At 41.3% G+C, this 23,322-nt stretch overlaps 1 protein-coding gene across 1 annotated transcript in view; it reads right to left on the reverse strand.

The window, feature by feature from the left end:
- Positions 1 to 120: 120 nt before the first annotated feature.
- Positions 121 to 23,322, reverse strand: part of LOC110523565 (taperin) — a 32,193-nt gene continuing 8,991 nt past the window's right edge. The window contains exons 2-4 of the mRNA XM_021602366.3: positions 6,175 to 6,391; positions 5,516 to 5,640; positions 121 to 3,853 (exon numbers count right to left, since the gene is read on the reverse strand). Coding sequence (XP_021458041.2) covers positions 3,791 to 3,853; positions 5,516 to 5,640; positions 6,175 to 6,391 — 405 coding nt within the window. The 3' untranslated portion in view covers positions 121 to 3,790. The remainder of the gene's footprint in view (positions 3,854 to 5,515; positions 5,641 to 6,174; positions 6,392 to 23,322) is intronic.

Raw genomic sequence — 23,322 nt, forward strand, 5'->3', positions numbered from 1 at the left:
AAAGTAATTCCATTTTGTGAGTGCTGTGTCTTAACAAATACGCACACTCGGAAGATTCTGACTTCACATGAGGGCTGGACACTAGTCTGACACTCTGCACCAGAAACTATTCACACTGTCAAGGCTTCATCTATTTATTGAGCTTTCATTTGTACAGTTGACATCTTTTTGCCCAAATCATTGACAACTACAAATTTTACAGTAAGCACATCTTTGATGCTGGAGATTAATAGTGTAGCTGGAAGCCTCATCTTTCTTAACAGGAATATACAATGGTCCCAGGCGTCATCAATATTCTTTCAAGTGAATCCGTCTCATCCCAATCTTGCTGGTGTCACTGAAACATGCCATTATAAAGCCCTGGCTCTTGGTCCCCTGATTCAATTAAAGGCACAATTCCCAGGAAAAGCTGCTGGCCTACTTAGGGATTTGGTCCTAAATGCAGCAGTTGGCACAGATGAATGGCAGGTGTGCTCATCAGTGGACACTAACCAGTTATCATTCCCTGGTTTCCCCAATAGGGTTGTGGCAGAAACAGCATGCATTCCTTGTTTCTCATTGACATACAGTACATCGATTGATGAACACTTTCACCTTGCCTGTATGAGGTTTAAAATAAAATATTGACAAGTGTCTAATCATGAAAGTTACAGTATAGAAATGTTGCCAGTCCTGTCCAATCTAAACCTCTTCCTTTGAAGATATTCAAAAAGCAATACATTGTGGAGTATATAAACTGTACATCAATACTGTCCGAAGGAATATGTTTGAGAATGCGAGTTGTCGTCCACAGTAATTAACAAGTCAATTGGCATTGAGTAAAAATCTTGAAGACTTAAAGCCATATTTTTTTTTTTTAAATCTCCGATAAACAATTGTGTGTAAGATCAATGTCTTCATTACTAAAATAGACCAGCTCACTGTGGCAGGGGCTCCCAAACGACTGCATGTTTAGGTTTTTGCCCTAGCATTACACAGCTGATTCAAATCAACTATTCATCATTCAAGTGTGTAGTGTTAAAACAAAAACGTGCACCTCTTGGGGTTCTGTGGACCAAGTTTGGGAAACCCTGCTCTATGGAATGTGAAGGAGGTCTGGTTGAGGTCAGAAGCTATTCACTGGTCAATGAAGGAAAAACATGGCCATGAGGACACACCCTTCCTTGTTCCATACACTACACAAGAACGAGTATCTGAAAGGCGACCTTTCAAACGCACATGCTGGTGAATTGTTTCAATAGTTGCTATTCTTGGTATCTTTCACACTTGGCAGTGTTCAAACATTAACACTGAATGGGGGAAATAGTTTATAATAGTATTCTAGACAATGGGTCTAATTTACTGTCCCTTTGACATTAAGCTTCTTGCAGAAGGTATAATATCACTTCACAGCTCTTTGATGATCAAACAAAGTTGAGCAGGTCTACAGAGCATTTCTTAATTATAAGAGGGAGTGTTGACATTCGCTTGCTCCTGCACTCTTCTGGCAAAATCTCCAACACAGCATTGGAAACATACAACAACTGAAAGGCACACAGAAGAAGCATACACTAAGGGGAACCAAGTCAAGTGAAATCAGGTAGAAAAACGACTAGGATTGTGGAACCCTTGCCGTATTTAAGTATTGTTTGTGTTTGTCTGCCCGTTCCCTATGAAGTGTGGCGTCCTCAGCCTACGTTTTGGGACTCCAGGACACAACAGTCTCTTCTTGATAAGAATGGGCACTGATGGCTTCCTTGTTTAAGGAATTTGGTCACCACCACTACACAAATCCCCTTTACAAGGACACACAGACACCATACACTGCATTTGGAAAGTATTCAGACCCCTTGACTTTTTTTCACATTTTGTTACAGCCTTATTCTAAAATGGATAAACAAAACATATCCTCATCAATCTACACACAATACCCCATAATGACAAAGTGAAAACAGGTTTTTAAAATAGTTTGCACATTTATAAAAAAAAATAGAAACTGAAATACCTTATTTACATAAGTATTCAGACCTTTTTCTATGAGACTGGAAATGTAGATGTTTCTTCAACTTGATTTGATTCCACCTGTGGTAAATGTAATTGATTGAACACGATTTGGAAAGGTACACACCTGTCTATATAAGGTCCCACAGTTGACAGTGCATGTCAGAGCAAAAACCAAGCCATAAAGTCGAAGGAACTATCCATAGTGCTCCGAGACAGGATTGTGTTGAGGCACAGATCTGGGGAAGGGTACTTTTCTGCAGCATTGGAGGTCCCCAAGAACAGTGGCCTCCATCATTCTTAAACTGAGGAAGTATGGAACCACCAAGATTCTTCCTAGAGCTGGCCGTACGGCCAAACTGATGGTCACTGACAGAGCTCCAGAGTTCCTCTATTGAGATGGAAGAATCTTCCAGAAGGACAACCATCTCTGCAGCACTCCACCAATCAGGCCTTTATGGGAGAGTGGCCAGACGGAAACCACTCCTCAGTAAAAAGGCACAATGCAGCCCGCTTGGAGTTACCCAAAAGGCACCTAAAGGACTCTGAACATGAGAAACAAGATTCTCTGGTCTGATGAAACCAAGATTGAACTCTTTGGCCTGAATGCCAATTGCCTGGAGTGCCAGTCTGGAGGAAACCTGGCACCATCCCTATGGTGAAGCATGGTGGCAGCATCATCCTGTGGGGATGTTTTTCAGCGGCAGAAACTTGGAGACTAGTCAGGATCGAGGGAAAGATGAACAGAGCAAAGTACAGAGAGATCCTTGATGAAAACCTGCTCCAAAATGCTCAGGACCTTAGAATGGGGCAAAGATTCACCTTACAACAGGACAACAACCCGAAGCACACAGCCAAGACAATGCAGGAATGGCTTCAGGACAAGTCTCTGAATGTCCTTGAGTGGCTCAGCCAGAGCCCGAACTTGAACCCAATCAAACATCTCTGGAGAGACCGAAAAATAGCTGTGCAGTGATACTCCCCATCCAACCTGACAGAGCTTGAGAGGATCTGCAGAGAAGAATGGGAGAAACTCTCCAAATACAGGGGTGCGAAGCTTGTATCGTTATACCCAGGAAGACGCAAGGCTGTAATTGATGCCAAAGGTGCTTAAACAAAGTACGCAAATATCATTTATAAAAAACCTGTTTTTGATTGTCATTATAGGGTATTGTGTGTAGATTAATGAGGGGGAAAAAACAATTGAATCAATTTTAGAATAAGGCTGTAACATTAAAATGTGAAAAAGTCAAGGGGTCTGAATACTTTCTGAATGCATTGTATTGTGGTCATTCCTGTTATACATACACAGTATATATAATATGACAACAATGATGGAGACAGAGAGACATCAAGGCAGACAGAATGGAGCCAGATAGCCGCCTTCTAGAGATCGTAAAGCCTGGAAAACAGCATTATAATGCATGATTATCTTTCAAGCTCAGATTTCTTTGGACAATCAAATACAGTCTGTCAGAGATCTGGTTCAGACTTCACCGCTCAATGGCAGTCAGTGAGAGGAATTGGTAGTGGTTGAGAGAACAGACAGATCAACTGTACATGTAAGGTGAGGACAGTCCAGCTGCTTGGGTTGTGGTTGGTTGATGTCTATGTATCAAATTAAACAAGGTGTGAAAAAAAGAGTGCTTTGATTGTGTTGGAGTGCGACTTGAGGTCCAATTCTGTTAAGTCTCACTGGGCACTGGTCTCACTGGGCACTGGTAGGAGTCTGGTCCCAGCCTGGGTTGTGTAACTGTGGTTCTGAGTCCAAGCTGTAGGGCAGTGGTCATTCCTGTTTGGTCCAGGCATATCAGAAGTACAGAGCAGGTTCACTGCTGAAATCTGACAGCAAGGAGCTGTCTGCTGGGGTGAGCTGATATATATATATATATAAAATGAAGAGCAGGGTAAGGGTGGAGAGAGAGAAATAGAGTTACTTTAGTAAATGATGTGCTGTTATGCCATTCTGATACTTTTAAAGTAGCCCCACAAAAGTTGAGGTTGATGAATGAATGTGTCATATATACAGTACCAGTCACAAGTTTGGACACACTTACTCATTCCAGGGTTTTTCTTTATTTTTCTACATTGAAGACATCAAAATCATGTAGCAACCAAAAGAGCGTTAAACAAATCAAAATATATTTTATATTTGAGATTATTCTAAGTAGCCACCCTTTGCCTTTATGACAGCTTTGCACACTCTTGGCATTCTCTCAACCAGCATCATGATGTAGTCACCTGGAATGCATTTCAATTAACAGGTGTGCCTTGTTAAATTTGTGGAATTTCTTTCCTTCTTAATGCGTTTGAGCCAATCAGTTGTGTTGTGACAAGGAATATAGAAGATGGCCCCATTTGATGAAAGACCAAGTCCGTATTATGGCAAGAACAGCTCAAATAAGCAAAGAGAAATGACAGTCCATTACTTTAAGACATGAAGGTCAGTCAATTCATAAAATGTCAAGAACTTAAAAAAAAAAAAAGTTTTCAAATGCAGTCGCAAAAACCATCAAACACTATGATGAAACTGGCTCTCATGAGGACCACCACAGGAAAGGAAGACCCAGAGTTACCTCTGCTGCAGAGGATAAGTTACCACCCTCAGAAATTGCAGCCCAAATAAATCCTTCACAGAGCTCAAGTAACAGACACATCTCAACATCAACTGTTCAGAGGAGACTGTGTGAATCAGAGCTTCATGGTCAAATTGCTGCAAAGAAACCACTACTAAAGGACACCAATAATAAGAAGAGACTTGCTTGGGCCAAGAAACATGAGCAATGGACAATAGACCAGTGGAAATCAGCCCTATGGTCTGATGAGTCCAAATTAGAGATTTTTGGTTACAACCGCCATGTCTTTGTGAGATGCAGAGTAGATGAACAGATGATCTCTGCATGTGTGGTTCCCACCGTGAAGCATGGAGGAGGTGGTGTGATTGTGTGGGGGTGCTTTGCTGGTGACACTGTTGTGATTTATTTAGAATTCAAGGCACACTTAACCAGCATGGCTCCCACAGCATTCTGCAGCGATACGCCATCCCATCTGGTTTGCGCTTAGTGGGAATATCATTTGTTTTTCAACAGGACAATGACCCAAAACACACCAGGCTATATAAGGGCTATTTGACCAAGGAGGATAGTGATGGAGTGCTGCATCAGATGACCTGGCCTCCACAATCACCCAACCTCAACCCAACATCTGGTTTGGGATGAGTTGGACCGCAGTAAAGGAAAAGCAGCCAACAAGTGCTCAACATTTGTGGGAACTCCTTCAAGACTGCTAGAAAAGCATTCCAGGTGAAGCTTTTTGAGAGAATGCTAAGAGTGTGCAAAGCTGTCATCAAGGCAAAGGGTGGCTACTTTGAAGAATCTCAAATATATTTTGATTTGTTTAACACTTTTTTGTTTACTACATGATTCCATAGTTTTGATGTATTCATTATTATTCTACAATGTAGAAAATAGTAAAAATAAAGAAAAACCCTTGAATGAGTAGGTGTCCAAACTTTTGACTGGTACTATTGCCTTACCATAACTTCCCCTGACATCTGTGTGCGCTGGAAATTGGTGTCCCCCTGGTAAACAGGGTCATCAAGCTTATGTTCCTGCCAGCTGTTAAAATCCACAGTGTGCTTGGGAATGTAACTGGACAGATCTGAAGACATAGGAATGGGGAAAGCACAATGCAAGTCTGTAGCACATTGGTTATTTATTATACATAATTTTTTTGCACAAGCTCATGTACACGTTGATTAAAGATTGGCAATAAACTGTGTAATGAATAACTAAATCGAATTATACTGCATGTCTACTGTTTAGTGGGGAGACATTTATGGGAGAGCAGATAAAAATGACAGACATGTTTAGTTACAACCCCAGCAGTTTCTTCATTAGGATGTAATGCTAACTCTGACCAGTAGGTGTCTCCCACGTTACATCAAACAGTAGCAGTTCAGTGCCAAACCACCATGCAGCCATTTCCAGATTACTAATAGGTTGTATGAATTCATTACTTTTCCTTATCTTACCCTCTTCACCATTAGAATATGTTTCATTTAGTCAGTTCGATTACTTTCCCTTTAACTCTGTCCTCGTCTCACTCCAATTCCATCCCCTCCCTCTTCCTCTCATTCTATACGTTTCCTGCTTTCCTTTCCCCTCCCCCCCATTCCCTCTTTCTCTCTCTCACCAGTGCCGTTGCTGGTGTAGCTCGGACGAGGGATGTGGATGCGGCCCACCATGCTGGGCTGATCTTCCTCCTGACCTCCTCCCTTCCCTTCCGCCGCCGCCGCCTCCTCCTCCTCCTCATCCTCCTCCTCCTCCTCCTCCTCGCTGTCCCACACGCTGCTCTCTGAGGGGTACTCATAGCTGCTCTGCATGCTCGACTCGTTGAACGATATCTTCAGCTGAGTGAGGGGGAACGGAGAAGTCCGTCAGTGATTTAAAAACACTCAAACATAAGACTCAGTGGTGAAATGGTAGGGCTCCTGTTTTCTATGGTTCTCTTAAGGGTTGAGTGCTATGAATTGAATTGATCTCCTATCAGCACTTTCAATAAGTAAGTGTACCAGAGAGAAAATGTCAGCGTCATGTTAATTCATGTACAAAGCTTGACATCAGGCTAACTCAATGATTGGAATTTCCCCTAGCTCTTCTTGCCACAATAATAATTTTCTTCCTCAGCACTACGAAGTCAGTTTAGTATGATAGTACTGCCACAAAAGATTCAACGCTGCAGAATTAAAATACCACCGGTTTATTGTGCATACTGTACTTTACTCCCCTATGATGACAGAATAGTTATCTGACCACATTGAACAATAACAAAGAAATGTGTTTCCTTATTACTGTATCATTAAATGTCATTTGGCTTATCACATTGTCAGGCTGACCTACTTTGATTGGATGAATTTCAACACCAGCATTATATGGTATGTGTACGTGACCCAAACTGAACCTAGTAGCCTACACAAGCACATTATCTTGATATATTGGGGTTACCTTAAAGGCACTTGTAAATATGAGAATATGTGCTTGACCTGTGAGTTTAATTTTCCAGTGTTGGCCTCTAGTATCATGGCACAGGGCAGGTGGCAGCCTTGCAGGGGCTGCTGGCATTGTGAATGATTGCTGGAGAGCTAGTTGTATGACATCTCCGTTCGGCAACACCCCAGTGCTGCACAAACACGCCACCGTGGGGTGAGACTTTATGGCAACATGTTGCAGAATGTGACTATCAACTTCACAACAGCCAACCTCAATAGTCTGAAGGCTTAATGAAGCTCAAAACGTTGACCTTTAATGGCTAATAAGCTGTGACAATTAAGCGTACAATGCAGTTGGGTACATGTACAAAATGAGAATAGGCTATATCTCATACATTCAATAACTCAAGTCATTTCTCAACTTCTCAGCCCTGATGATACTGTATGCTTTGATAAAACAAAAACCCATTGAGGCATGCTGCCTTACCGCTGATTTCGAAAGTGCTTTCATTTTCACTTGTGGTGCATTTTTCAGTTCATCATCATAATAAGCATGTGCTTTCAGAAGGGAAAGGGCATGCATTGAACTCTATTAATAATCTAAGCACTATAATTAGACTGATTTTATAAAACTGTCATTTTAATTCCTTACAATTAAAATTACATTAAAACCCAAGAAAGATGCAGATATCATATTAGGGACAAAACCAACTTGTTTTTTAATCATGTGATCTATCAAGACAGTGAATTAGTTGTGTGTTTGGCCTGGTCATGGCTGAACCAGTGGCAGCCATGGCCTTCCAGTGACAAAGACCAAATGAGGAGCACAAATACTATTTTTAAAAGGTATTAAATCCAGTCTAAAGCCATATCACTGGAGCTCCAGCCCCAAAAGACCATCAGCTTTACAAATCAGCTCTTTTAAATGTCTAAAACCCTCGCTCTCTCCCAAGTTCCCTGATCAACTTAATCACGCCAAAGTCCTGCTTTAGGAGTCTATCTCCATGCCACGAGTGTATCAATAAAATCAGACTAGCCGCGGGGTTAGCTTGCTCTCTGTGTAGATCTGGGCTGAGACGTCAGGGCTGCCCCTCTCTCTCTGCCCACCCGTGGCTATGAAGGCCTGTATTATTCAAGAAGTGATTGCTGTCCTCCTCTCTGGGCACTGAGACAGGCCAACAGAGGGCCGATTCAGGCACCAGGCTCTTCCCATTCACCACTGCACACTTCAACAGGACAGAGACCACAGAACCAAATTGTCTGAGCGCTCTCTCACTCCAAAAACAGGACAAGGACACGGAAATGACTCAGCTGAAGAGGATTTGAGCGTTTGCTGTTGGTTTTTATGATTTTTTTCCTCAAGAGAGTAGTGAGAGTATATTAATATAGTGTTGAAAAAAATGGTGTCTGTTTGCAATTCTGTCTGTGCGGGAGAGAAAGTGCACAACAGAAAGAGTAACAATGCGAGAGAAGGAGCGAGACAAAGCGAGAGGGAATTAAAATTTTCCAGGCCACCCAGCACGCTGTCCTAGTTTAGTAGAGGGTACAGTGACATGGTGCACATTGAGACACACACGGTAGAATCTGGTAGAGTTCATCCCAACATTCTGGCAGCGGATTGGAGGGGAGCTCTGCTGTGGAAATTGGGTAGGAGCTACAGCAAGTACAAGAGTGCAGGGTTTGGGCATTTCCATTTAAAAGGACCCATGAGCACCAACATGTGAAGTTCATAGGATAATGTCATTAATTTATATATATATAAATGATATATATAGTACCAGTCAAAGGTTTGGACGCACCTACTGATTCCAGGGTTTTTCATCATTTTTAATAGGTTCTACATTGTAGAATAGTGAAGACATCAAAACTATGAAATAACACATGGAATCATGTAGTAACCAAAAAAGTGTTAAATCAAAATATATTTTATTTTTTGAGATTCTTCAAAGTAGCCACCCTTTGCCTTGATGACAGCTTTGCAAGAGGTTCTCCTGCTCCCTTATAATTATCCGTGAATTCCTTTTTGATTGGTTTTTGTGAGAGATGTGGCCACTTTCGTTTGTTTTCCGCCGTTTCAATGGATGTGCGTTGGGCTTCTCTTTTGCGGTAAAACCATGTGTGGTTATTAGGAGGATTATTGGCTTCAACTTGGCCATCTATACAAATCCTTAAATTAAAAAAAAGGAACCTGGTTTTTGGCCACTTTCTCATGATAAAAACAGCGATGGTGAGATGAATGCTACAGCTAGTCATGGCTTTATGTGTCCCTGCATCGGCCACATAAGCTACAGAAAGATTGGATGCATGGAGATTTATTTAGTCAGGCAATGTCCACATTATTCTCACATTTTAGAATGTAATAATCATTTTTATATCGCTGCATTGGCAAGGCCTAAAAAAACAATTATTCTTGGTGGTAATGTACTGAATGTATGTAATGTAATGAAGTGCTTGAAGAAGTCCCTGAAAGTCCTTGAAGTTTGCTTGCCAATGTCTTTATGAACCCTGCTTAGAGTATGTATGTACTATGTTGTTGTATAGGTGGAGTTATGGGCCAATATGCATATATTTCATTTTTATTCCTCTAAGTACACTGCATGATAATCTTTTAAATTTTTGTTTCTAACCATTTAGAAATTTTGATCACGATGTTACACATTGGCCCCATTATTTATAGAAAGACCCATATACCAGTTTAAACAAGTTTCCATCCCGAAATTAGGAATAAGCAAAGGCTTTGATTTCTGGTCAAATAGATGGAAAAAGGTTCTTAGACCAGTTTCCCAAACTTGGTCCTAGTCCTGGGCCCCTCCAGGTGCACATTAAAATGTAAATACTACAGTATTAACAAGTATTTTTCACTACAGTGAATACTACAGTAAAGTCCCCCAAAACACCACAGTGAATACTATACTATTTATAACATAGTATACTATTGTTTTTTCAAAACAGTAAAATAAAAGTAGAGTACAGTAGAACACAGAGTAGTGCCTACTGTACATATTGTATCTGATTTGGTCTCGTCTGAACCAACCAAATATGGTGTTTGGGGGCAGAGCTCATTACAATAACAGCCAGTGTGTACAATCATTTCCAGATATGCAAAATAAGGATATTGTATATTTCTACCTTTGTGTTCAGGATACATCACCATAAAGAGAAAAACATTCATATCCATAATTATACATTTCTGTATAGTACAAATCAGGGACCCATGATGAAATTCCGTTAACAAAATAAAACATTTCAAAGTCAATGTGTCTTTCTGCAGACATCTTTGAATCTTAATTCGGAGCAGATATTTAAGAGCTTTTGGAAAACGTGGTCTCATAAAATACTGAGGGAGATTTTACTGTAATTCGGTTACCAAACTTTGCATTTGCAGTCTACACAGTTCTTCCAGCAAATATGTTTTTGTGAAGTTCAGTGTAAATTGTTCAAAGTAGTCTTTGTGCATAGAGTTATATATATTTTTATTTTATTTAACTAGACAAGTCAGTTAAGAACTAATTATTATTTTCAATGACGGCCTAGGAACAGTGGGATAACTGTCTGTTCAGGGGCAGAACGACAGATTTGTACCTCGTCAGCTTGGGGGTTTGAACTTGCAACTTTCCGGTTACTAGTCCAACGCTCTAACCACTAGGCTACCCTGCCGCCCCATATGGTTTGTTAAACTCTGAAATCTGTTTGGCATACATCTTAAAGTAAAAAATCTGAATCAAAGCGTAATTGCATTACTGTGGAATTGCCCAATTGTAGGTGTGTGTGGGTTTACATGGGTGTGTTTTGTGATAGGAGGGGAGGAGGGATAGCCTTGTTAATGCCCCTCATTGAGGTGTGGGACAGACTGACCAGATGCCTGATTAAAGCTCATCTCCTGCCAGCCAGTTAATATTAGAATCCCACTACAGTGGAGGAGACAGACAGCCACTCGCATACATTATCAAATACAGAGAGGAGATTTGAGCGTAACCGATGTGAAATAGCTAGCTAGTTAGCAGTGCGCGCTAGTAGCGTGTCAATCGGTGACATGTCTCGCTCTGAGACCTTGAAGTAGTTGTTTCCCTTGTCGCTCTTTTTGTGGAGCGATAGGTAACGACGCTTCGAAGGTGACTGTTGTTGATGTGATTAAGGGTCCCTGGTTCAAGCCCAGGTTGGGACAAAGATAGGAACGGAAGCAACACTGTTAGATGAGCATGGATTGGAGTTATTCCACTAACATGCTGACTAAACCATTGCAAAATAAATTGACACGTTATTCAATAATTTCATTCAAATTCCTCGCGGGCGTTTACGCAACCAGGCCCTAAAATCGAACTTGGTTCTATTTTAGGCACTTGACCCGCTGCAAGTCCCGCCTCTCCCATCTACTCATTGGTTTATAAAACGAGCATATTAACCCACGTGGGTGTTTGAAAGATGAGTGTGGACATCGTTCCAGTCCAGTTGGTGGCGATAATGCACCTTAAAGGTGGTTACCAACAGCCATATATAATCCACAGAAGAACAAGACAACAAACAAGGAGAGATTAATAAAAAATAGAAAATAAAATAAAAACTGCTTTCACCAGTAGATTTATTTTCCGAGTAGAGAAAACCTGATTTGACTGAAATTGATTAAAAAAAATATACAAAAATAGAAATGCCCACATGCATTTCAGGTAAAATAACCCTATCTTAATCTCCCAGGACAAATAACCTAGCAACAGCAAGCTATCTTAATGTCCATGAATGTTTGTGTTAAGACCGGTCCTCAAATTAAAACACTACATGACCAAAAGTATGTGGACACCAGGACGAACATCTCATTCCAAAATCATGGGCATTAATATGGCGTTGGTCCCCACTTTGCTGCTACAACAGCTTCCACTCTTCTGAGAAGGCTTTCCACTAATGTAGGAACTAGAGGTCAACCGATTATGATTTTTCAACGCCGATACCGATTATTGGAGGGCCAAAAAAAGCCGATGCCGATTAAAATCGGCCGATTGTTTTGTTTATTTATTTGAAATAATGACAATTACAACAATACTGAAAGAACACTTACTTTAACACAATACATCAATAAAATCAATTTGGCCTCAAATAATGAAACATGTTCAATATGGTTTAAATAATGCAAAAACAAAGTGTTGGAGAAGAAAGTAAAAGTGCAATATGTGCCATGTAAAAAAGCTAACGTTTCAGTTCCTTGCTCAGAACATGAGAACATATGAAAGCTGGTGGTTCCTTTTAACATGAGTCTTCAATATTCCCAGGTAAGAAGTTTTAGGTTGTAGTTATTATAGGAATTATAGGACTATTTCTCTCTATACCATTTGTATTTCATTAACCTTTGACTATTGGATGTTCTTATAGGCACTTTAGTATTGCCAGTGTAACAGTATAGCTTTCGTCCCTCTCCTCGCTCCTACCTGGGCTAGAACAAGGAACACATCGACAACAGCCACCCTCGAAGCAGCGTTACCCATGCAGAGCAAGGGGAACAACCACTCCAAGTCTCAGAGTGAGTGACGTTTGAAACGCCATTAGCGCGCACCCCGACTAACTAGCTAGCCATTTCACATCGGTTACACCAGCCTAATCTCGGGAGTTGATAGGCTTGAAGTCATAAACAGCACAATGCTTGAAGCACAACGAAGAGCTGCTGGCAAAAACGCACGAAAGTGCTGTTTGAATGAATGCTTACGAGCCTGTTGCTGCCTACCATCGCTCAGTCAGACTGCTCTAACAAATATCAAATCATAGACTTAATTATAACATAATAACACACAGAAATACGAGCCGTAGGTCATTAATATAGTCGAATCCGGAAACTATAATCTCGAAAACCAGACGTTTATTTTTTCAGTGAAATACGGAACCGTTCCGTATTTTATCTAACAGGTGGCATCCATCAGTCTAAATATTCCAGTTACATTGCACAACCTTCAATGTTATGATATACTTACGTAAAATTCTGGCAAACTAGGCGGCCCAAACTGTTGCATATACCCTGACTCTGCGTGCAATGAACGCAATAGAGGTGACAATTTCACCTGGATAATATTGCCTGCTAACCTGGATTTCTTTTAACTAAATATGCAGGTTTAAAAATATATACTTCTGTGTATTGATTTTAAGAAAGGCATTGATGTTTATGGTTAGGTACATATTGGAGCAACGATACGCACTGCATAGATTATATGTAACGCAGGACACGCAAGATAAACTAGTAATATCATCAACCATGTGTAGTTAACTAGTGATTATGATGATTGATTGATTTTTATAAGATAAGTTTAATGCTAGCTAGCAACTTGGCTTGGCTTACTGCATTCGCGTAACAGGCAGGCTCCTCGTGGAGTGCAATGTAATCAGGTGGTTAGAGCGTTGGACTAGTTAATTGTAAGGTTGCAAGATTGAATCCCCCGAGCTGACAAGATAAAAAACTGTTGTTCTGCCCCTGAACGAGGCAGTTAACCCACCGTTCCTAGGCCGTCATTGAAAATAAGAATGTGTTCTTAACTGACTTGCCTAGTTAAATAAAAGGTTAAATATAAAGGTGTAAAAAAATAAAATAATAATAATAATAATAATAATAATAATAATAATAATAATAATAATGTCCAAAAATACAGATTTCTGATTTTGAAAACATGGAATCAGCCCTAATTAAAATCAGCCATTCCGATTAAATCGGTCAACCTCTAGTTGGAACATCGCCACAAGAGCATTAGTGAGGTTGGGCACTAAAGTTGAGCAGTCGGCATTCCAATTCATCCCAAAAGTGTTCGATGGGGTTGAGGTCAGGGCTCTGAAGGCCAGTCAAAATCTTCCACACCGATCTCGACAAACCATTTCTGTATGGACCTCGCTTTGTCCACGGGGGCATTGTCATGCTGAAACAGGAAAGGGCCTTCCCCAAACTGTTACCAAAGTTGGAAGCACAGAATCAGCTACATTAGAATGTCATGTTGTAGCGTTAAGATCTCTTCACTGGAACTAAGGGGCCTAGCCCGAACCATGAAAAACAGCCCCAGACCATTATTATTCCTCCACCAAACGCTAGTTGACACTATGCATTCGGGCAGGTAGGGTTCTTCTGGCATCTGCCAAACACAGATTTGTCCATCAGACTGCCAGATGGTGAGAGTGATTCATCACTCAAGGAGAACGTGTTTCCACTGCTCCAAAGTCAAATGGTGGAGAGCTTTACACCACTCCAGCTGATGCTTGGCATTCCGCATGTTGATCTAAGGCTTGTGTGCGGCTGCTCGGCCATTTCATGAAGCTCCCGACGAAAAGTTGTGCTGACGTTGCTTCCAGGAAGTGAGTGTTGCATCCGAGGACAGAAGATTTTTACGTGCTACAGGAGCTGTTCCTCCTAGATGTTTCCACTGCACAATAACAGCACTTACAGTTGACCGGGGAAGCTCTAGCTGAGCAGAAATTTGTAGCAATTACTTGTTGGAAAGCTGGCATCCTATGACGGTGTCACGTTGAAAGTCACTGAGCTCGTCAGTAAGGCCATTCTACTGCCAATGTTTGTCTATGCAGATTGCATGGCTGTGTGCTTGATTTTATACACCCGTCCGCAACGGGTGTGGCCCGAATCCACTAATTTGAAAGGGTGTCCACACTTTTTTTTATTTTATATACAGTGCCTTGCGAAAGTATTCGGCCCCCTTGAACTTTGCGACCTTTTGCCACATTTCAGGCTTCAAACATAAAGATATAAAACTGTATTTTTTTGTGAAGAATCAACAACAAGTGGGACACAATCATGAAGTGGAACGAAATTTATTGGATATTTCAAACTTTTTTAACAAATCAAAAACTGAAAAATTGGGCGTGCAAAATTATTCAGCCCCCTTAAGTTAATACTTTGTAGCGCCACCTTTTGCTGTGATTACAGCTGTAAGTCGCTTGGGGTATGTCTCTATCAGTTTTGCACATCGAGAGACTGACATTTTTTCCCATTCCTCCTTGCAAAACAGCTCGAGCTCAGTGAGGTTGGATGGAGAGCATTTGTGAACAGCAGTTTTCAGTTCTTTCCACAGATTCTCGATTGGATTCAGGTCTGGACTTTGACTTGGCCATTCTAACACCTGGATATGTTTATTTTTCAACCATTCCATTGTAGATTTTGCTTTATGTTTTGGATCATTGTCTTGTTGGAAGACAAATCTCCGTCCCAGTCTCAGGTCTTTTGCAGACTCCATCAGGTTTTCTTCCAGAATGGTCCTGTATTTGGCTCCATCCATCTTCCCATCAATTTTAACCATCTTCCCTGTCCCTGCTGAAGAAAAGCAGGCCCAAACCATGATGCTGCCACCACCATGTTTGACAGTGGGGATGGTGTGTTCAGCTGTGTTGCTTTTACGCCAAACATAACGTTTTGCATTGTTGCCAAAATGTTCAATTTTGGTTTCATCTGACCAGAGCACCTTCTTCCACATGTTTGGTGTGTCTCCCAGGTGGCTTGTGGCAAACTTTAAACAACACTTTTTATGGATATCTTTAAGAAATGGCTTTCTTCTTGCCACTCTTCCATAAAGGCCAGATTTGTGCAATATACGACTGATTGTTGTCCTGTGGACAGAGTCTCCCACCTCAGCTGTAGATCTCTGCAGTTCATCCAGAGTGATCATGGGCCTCTTGGCTGCATCTCTGATCAGTCTTCTCCTTGTATGAGCTGAAAGTTTAGAGGGACGGCCAGGTCTTGGTAGATTTGCAGTGGTCTGATACTCCTTCCATTTCAATATTATCGCTTGCACAGTGCTCCTTGGGATGTTTAAAGCTTGGGAAATCTTTTTGTATCCAAATCCGGCTTTAAACTTCTTCACAACAGTATCTCGGACCTGCCTGGTGTGTTCCTTGTTCTTCATGATGCTCTCTGCGCTTTTAACGGACCTCTGAGACTATCACAGTGCAGGTGCATTTATACGGAGACTTGATTACACACAGGTGGATTGTATTTATCATCATTAGTCATTTAGGTCAACATTGGATCATTCAGAGATCCTCACTGAACTTCTGGAGAGAGTTTGCTGCACTGAAAGTAAAGGGGCTGAATAATTTTGCACGCCCAATTTTTCAGTTTTTGATTTGTTAAAAAAGTTTGAAATATCCAATAAATGTCGTTCCACTTCATGATTGTGTCCCACTTGTTGTTGATTCTTCACAAAAAAATAAAGCTATAAAACTGTATGTTTGAAGCCTGAAATGTGGCAAAAGGTCGCAAAGTTCAAGGGGGCCGAATACTTTCGCAAGGCACTGTATAGTATAGTTTGTTCACAGTTGGTTTTGGCATTTTAACCTGCGTGTCATGAACGTGTCTGGTGGAGATAAACAATCAACATGCGCACAATGACACGCGGAGCCGGTTTGATCAGCATGTAACGCACAGCATTTCAATTCCAATTCTTTAACCAGCCTTAAAGTAGACAGCAGCTCTACAGAACACAAAATAGTAGCAGGAACCATTGGTTTCTGAACTCGCTAACAACCATTAGCAAATCTTCAACCATGTAGTTAGTAACCACACTTACTGATTTAGTGCCTTGAAGTACCACCCCCTACTACTTACACACAGTCAATCATGTAGGCAGAATCTCTCAGAGCTGTGGATGATTGCTACAGTGTGAGCCGTCTCTTAGATACAGTCAATCATGTAGGCTGTGGATGATTGCTACAGTGTGAGCCGTCTCTTAGATACAGTCAAAGAAAAAGAGAATATGTCAAATGAATGAAAAAGTGACATGGTCCATTACAATGTCAAAGCTAAGGTGAATATATACACCACATGTACAAAACATTAGGAACACCTTCCTAATATTTAGTTGCACCCCCTTTTGGCCTCAGAATAGCCTCAATTCGTTGGTGTCAAAAGTGTTCCACAAAGATGCTGGCCCAGTTCTTGACACACTCAAAACTGTTGCGCCAGTCACCTACTACCATACCCCGTTCAGACACTTAAATATTTTGTCTTGCCCATTCACCCTCAATGGCCCACATAAACCATCCATGTCTCAATTGTCTCAAGGCTTAAACATCCTTTTAAAATCAGTCTCTTCCCCTTAATCTACCCAGATTATAGTGGATTTAACAGGTAACGTCAATAAGAGATCATAGCTTTCAGCTGGGTTCACCTGGTCAGTCTATCATGGCAAGAGCAGGTGTTCCTAATGTTTTGTGCACTCAGTGTCAGGAGTAAGAGAGAAAGCAAGTGCTGTGTATGGACCTCTTCCTTATGCTGGAATCCTAATGGCAATATAGAATGGCCGCGGCTTGCGTTGCCAGGGTGACAAATGCCATAGATAAATGGGAGAGAGGAGGTGGAGCACGAACAGGCAGTACAGGGCTGAGAGGGAGAACGAGAGAGTGGAAGAGGCATACTAGTAGACAGACAGACCGTATTGTATATGCTCATTGAAAGAGGGAGAAATAGGGCATAGCATTTGAGAGAACTAACTGAGTCTGATTATAACCTTAGCACAGAAACACAGTGCAAGAACATAATAAACCACAGAAAACCATGGCACTACAGACAGATATGATCTGTGAGAAAGACCATCTACAGTACATGCAGTTGGTGCTGTAACTGTCACAGTGGGGTTAGAGGGGAATGTGAATATTATGTGTTTGTATATAAATAGACAGTAGCACTGAACACACACAGTGTTACATATACAGTCAGGCAACATTATCTACAAGAACACACTGAGAAATAGTGATATTAATAGGGGCTGTTCCATCTGCCCACATGACCTCAACACACAGTACTGTTTTTATACATCCTCAAAACCACCTCCGCATCATTCTATCCATCTGGTTCTCAAACACTTCTCTTTTCCTCATTCTTTCGATCGCTCTGACACACACGGGTCAGGTCTGAATTAAACATGACACTGACGCTTTGCTGGATGAATTCTAATTAGTGACTGGCGGAGCTATACAAATGACACAGGCTGTATGAGAGCTGTGTGTGTGTGCATGCATGTATATGTAGGTGCAATATATGACTGTGTGCCATCATCATGTTGTTGGCATTGCCCCAATAGTTCCGTTTCTCACCCTGCCCACAGAACTCTACAGCCGGATCACACTCACTGGAACGGTCACGCTTGTCACAGGCGCCGACGAACCGAACACAGGTCGGAATGAAGCTGAATACCCAGCATCAATGGCATATTTACACCTCGGTATGGGTCTCGAGGGAAACACTGGTGTCTGCTGCTGCAGTAGATGCACCTTAAATACACATACCTACTGGAGAGGCACAGGCAGGCAAGCGTGTGACAATGGGACGTAGTCATGATGAATGTTCCAAGATGCTGAGATAGTGGCTGAAACGGTTCATCTAAACCACACTGAGCCTCTTGGGTACAACAAACAAACACACACACAGCGCGTACAGAATCAAGCACACCCAGGCAGGTACAGTTGAAGTCGGAAGTTTACATACACCTTAGCAAAATACATTTAAACTCAGTTTCACAATTCCTGACATAATCCTAGTAAAACTTCCCTGTCTTAGGTCAGTTCAGATCACCACTTTATTTTAAGAATGTGAAATGTCAGAATAGTAGCAGATAATTATTTATTTCAGTTTTTATTTCTTTCATCAGAAGTGGGTCAGAAGTTTACATACACTCAATTAGAATTTGGTAGCATTGCCTTTAAATTGTTGAACTTGGGTCAAACGTTTCAGGTAGCCTTCCACAAGCTTCCCACAATAAGTTGGGTGAATTTTGGCCCATTCCTGCTGATAGAGCCAGTGTACCTGAGTCAGGTTTGTAGGCCTCCTTGCTCGCACACGCTTTTTCAGTTCTGCCCACAAATTTTCTATGGGATAGAGGTCAGGGCTTTGTGATGGCCACTCCAATACCTTGACTTTATTGTACTTAAGCCATTTTGCTACAATTTTAGAATTACACTTGGGGTCATTGTCCATTTGGAAGACCCATTTGCGACCAAGCTTAAACTTCCTGACTGATGTCTTGAGATAATGCTTCAATATATCCACATCACTCTCCTTCCTCATGATGCCATCTATTATGTGAAGTGCACCAGTCCCTCCTGCAGCAAAGCACCCCCACAACATGATGCTGCCACCCCCGTGCTTCACGGTTGGGATGGTGTTCTTCGTCTTGCAAGCGTCCCCCTTTTTCCTCCAAACATAACGATGGTCATTATGGCCAAACAGTTCTATTGTCGTTTCATCAGACCAGAGGACATTTCTCCAAAAAGTAAACATTTTGTCCCCATGTGCAGTTGCAAACCGTGATCTGGTTATTTTATGGCGGTTTTGGAGCAGTGGCGTCTTCCTTGCTGAGCGGCCTTTCAGGTTATGTGGATAAAGGACTTGTTTTACTGTGGATATAGATACTTTTGTACTGGTTTCCTCCAGCATCTTCACAAGGTCGTTTGCTGTTGTTCTGGGATTGATTTGCACTTTTCACACCAAAGTACATTCATCTCTAGGAGACAGAACGCATTTCCTTCCTGAGCGCTATGACGGCTTCATGGTCCCATGGTGTTTATACTTGCGTACTATTGATTGTACAGATGAACGTGGTACCTCCAGACATTTGGAAATTGCTCCCGAGGATGAACCAGACTTGTGGAGGTCTACAATTTTTCTGAGGTCGTGGCTGATTTCTTTTGATTTTCCCATGATGTCAAGCAAAGAGGCACTAAGTTTGAAGGTAGGCCTTGAAATACATCCACAGATACACCTCCAATTGACTCAAATTATGTCAATTAGCTTATCAGAAGCTTCTAAAACCATTACATAATTTTCTGGAATTTTCCAAGCTGTTTAAAAAGGCACAGTCAACTTAATGTAAACTTCTGACCCACTGGAATTGTGATACAGTGAATTATAAGTGAAATAATCTATCTGTAACAATTGTTGGTAAAATGACTTGTGTCATGCAGAAAGTAGATGTCCTAACCGACTTGCCAAAACTATAGTTTGTTAACAAGAAATTTGTGGAGTGGTTGAAAAACACATTTGAATGACTCCAACCAAAGTGTATATAAACTTCCGACTTCAACTGTACATAGATACACACTAGACAGAAATGTAGACAGAGACCGACACACACAGTCAAGGAGGGAGCAAGGAGAGAGGCAAAGACTGAAGCGTGTAGAAGAAAACGAAGTAGTGAGATAAGAGGAGAGAAGGAGGAAGTGTGATGAGGGATGGGAAATGACTCGAGGTGGTAAATAATTAAACACAATGGACCTTTACACCTGGAGCACACAATAATTGGATTTCCTGTGTTACAGACACGGTGCATTGGCATTATTTAAGTATGGACATTTTTAACTTCCCTTACGCATGGCATGACTTTCCCACAACCAATAAAAAACAGTTTCTCTTAACATTGGACAGAGGAATGCACTATTGTAAACCAGGACTGCTGCTAGGATTGTAATTTTCCAATTTGAGATATTTCAACTAGGGCTGATCCCAATTAGTTGACTAGTTAATTGTTTGGTCGATGGGCTGTTGGTCAACAGCAATTTTTTATTTGTCAAGCAGTGTGTGAGATAGATAAATAAAAAAATGATGGCACACGAGACACCTGTCTGATTTGTACCCTTCTCAGTGAACTAATCCATTGGAGGCCACGTGAATGGCACAGTCCAAGAAGGGAATTGTGGCCAAAATGCACATCTCTATAGAATGTGCTCTCTCCCAACAATTGGTCCACATTCATTGTTTCATAACTTCATTGTGTGAATTGTTTGCCTTGATTGTTTTTACATTTTTTTTATTTAACTAGGCATGTCAGTTAAGAACAAATGATTATTTACAATGACGGCCTACTCCGGCCAAACCCAGACGATGCTGGTCCAATTGTGCTCTACCCTATGGGACTCCCAATCATGGCCGGATGTGATACAGCCTGGATTCGAACCAGGTACTATAGTGCCGCATCTAGGACTGAGATGCAGTGCCTTAGACTCCTGTGCCACTCGGAAGCCCTATCAGTTCCCCATTACATATATCACCAGTAGTAACCTACATTTACTTTGAATTCCTAATCTACAATGTTTGTTTGGTTATGGTCATTTCTATTAAGGCATTCAATATATTATTCCAGTCTTTCACCATTCTCATTGTTGGAGTGGACACGTTGTTTGCACAGCATACAACCTATGCTACACATGTGAGAAACAAGTTTGGGTTTATTTCATTCAATTTAGTCATTTTTCAGAAGCGCTACTTGTCAATGTTGAGTAAGGACGCACCCCTGATTATGTGTAAAAGTAGGCATATAGACTACCTGGCCTGCCTGCAAATGTAGGCATATAAATATTAGCACATTTGGGGATCGGATATTATTTCTGATTGGCTTAATGAACTACCACTAATGACCTGTGGAGCTTCTCAAAGTAATGTTGTTTTCTTCACCTCAAACAGCAGGCAAACAAAGTCTGTTTTTACATCCATTGAGAATGACAATAGTTCATCAATGTATCTGAAAGATCTTTCCAGCTCTCTCCCTTTTCTATAACCACTCAGCGTGAAAGGGAAAAATGTCATGCCCTGATCCAGTGGAAATGTCATAAAATAGATCTACTTGATGAGCTCTTATCTCTAGGGAAAAATAGCTTACTGCTGTGTCTGTCTCAAGCTCACTGGAGGAAAGAGGGCCCTACATTTTATTTCAATGTTGCAAGTTTGCTAGCACGAGCTTCTGGCTGGACCAAAGTTGATACAATGTTTAAAGTTGGTTGCAGACAGGCCTGTGTTTTATATAAAAAATAAAAAAAATGTGTTGATATTTTTTACCTGCAGGCTGCAATGTTTCTATTTGTTGGCTTTATGTAGATTATTTTTACATAGTTGGCAATGTCAATAGAAATAACTTTTTAGGTCGGGACGGCAGGTAGCCTAGTGGTTAGAGCGTAGGAATAGTAACCCAAAGGTTGCAAGATTGAATCCCCGAGCTAGCAAGGTAAAAAAAAAATATATATATATATATCGTTCTGCCCCTGAACAAGGCAGTTAACCCACTGTTCCTAGGCCGTCACTGAAAATAAGAATTTGTTCTTAAAAATCGACTCTGCAGCAATATTTTGCCCCGACAAGAAAGGGCTGTTTGAAAAGGTTTCCCTGTCAAGACAAGCAGTGACACGGCGTGTTGAGGACGTCACAGAGAATATGGAACAGTTGAAAGACAAGGTAAAGGATTTCACCCATTTCTCCTTGGCCCTGGATGCGAGCAGTGATGCACGTGACACGGCGCAGTTGTTAATATTCTTACGAGGCGTAACCCCAGACTTTGAAATTGGAGGTGATTTCTTCAGTGCTGTCAATGAAGAGCACAACCACAGGGAAAGATTTATTGAAGGAGGTTAGTAAGTGGGTGGCAAAGCTGGGACTGAGTTTTGAAAAGTTAACAGTGTGACCACTGATGGGTGCCCAAACTTGGGCAGGAAAAAAAAAAGGATACAAGATCAAGTAGCTGAGCTGAACCCAGATCAGAAAATTATTTCCCTGAGTTGCATTCTTCATCAGGTGCACTGTAAATGTGTTGAAAATTAAATGAAAAATGTGTTGAAAATGAGTCATGTTGGAGAAACAGGTCATTAAAGTGGTAAACTTCATAAGAGAAAAATAGTTTGTCTCACTGTTGGAAGAGAGTCCGGTCATGCAGATCTCCCCTACCACACAAACATGCGATGGCTGAGTTTGGGGAAGGTGCTTAAAAGGGTGTGGGACCTGAAGTCAGAGATTGCTGAGTTTTTGCAAATGAAAGGAAAATATGTGGATTTCCCTCAACTGCAAGATAAAGAATGGTTGGCTGATTTTGCCTTAACCGTGGACATCATGGTCCTCATGAATGAACTGAATTCCAGACTACAAGGGAAGGGCCTTTCTGCACATCAGATGTACAGCCTTGTCAAAGCCTTCAAGGGAAAATTACTCCTCCTGACCCACCAAGTAGAAGCCAACAATCTCCCCCACCTTCCGACACTACTAGTCGGTTCCCTATCAGATGACCAACGGGAGAAGTATGCATCGCTGCTGTGTGCTTTGAATGGTGAGTTCTCTCGTCATTTTGAGGATTTTAAAGTGTTGGAAAATGTCATGCTGTTGGTTTCCTCTCCTTTCACCTTCAATGTGGATAACGCTCCCACTGACCTGCAACTTGAGCTTATCGATCTTCAGCCTGATGCAGTGATTGGAGAAATATTCAAAACAATGTCACTGACGAGCTTCTAAAGATTAGGAGTCATGCTTAGAAGATGTATGTACTGTTTGGGATAACCCATGTATGTGAACAGACAGTGATGTATGTGAACAGACAGACGGTGATGAATTATAAGTCAAGGCACAGATAATC

Source organism: Oncorhynchus mykiss, chromosome 5 (genome assembly GCF_057628025.1).
Source record: "Oncorhynchus mykiss isolate SJ-2025 chromosome 5, ASM5762802v1, whole genome shotgun sequence".
Classification (NCBI taxonomy): domain Eukaryota; kingdom Metazoa; phylum Chordata; class Actinopteri; order Salmoniformes; family Salmonidae; genus Oncorhynchus; species Oncorhynchus mykiss.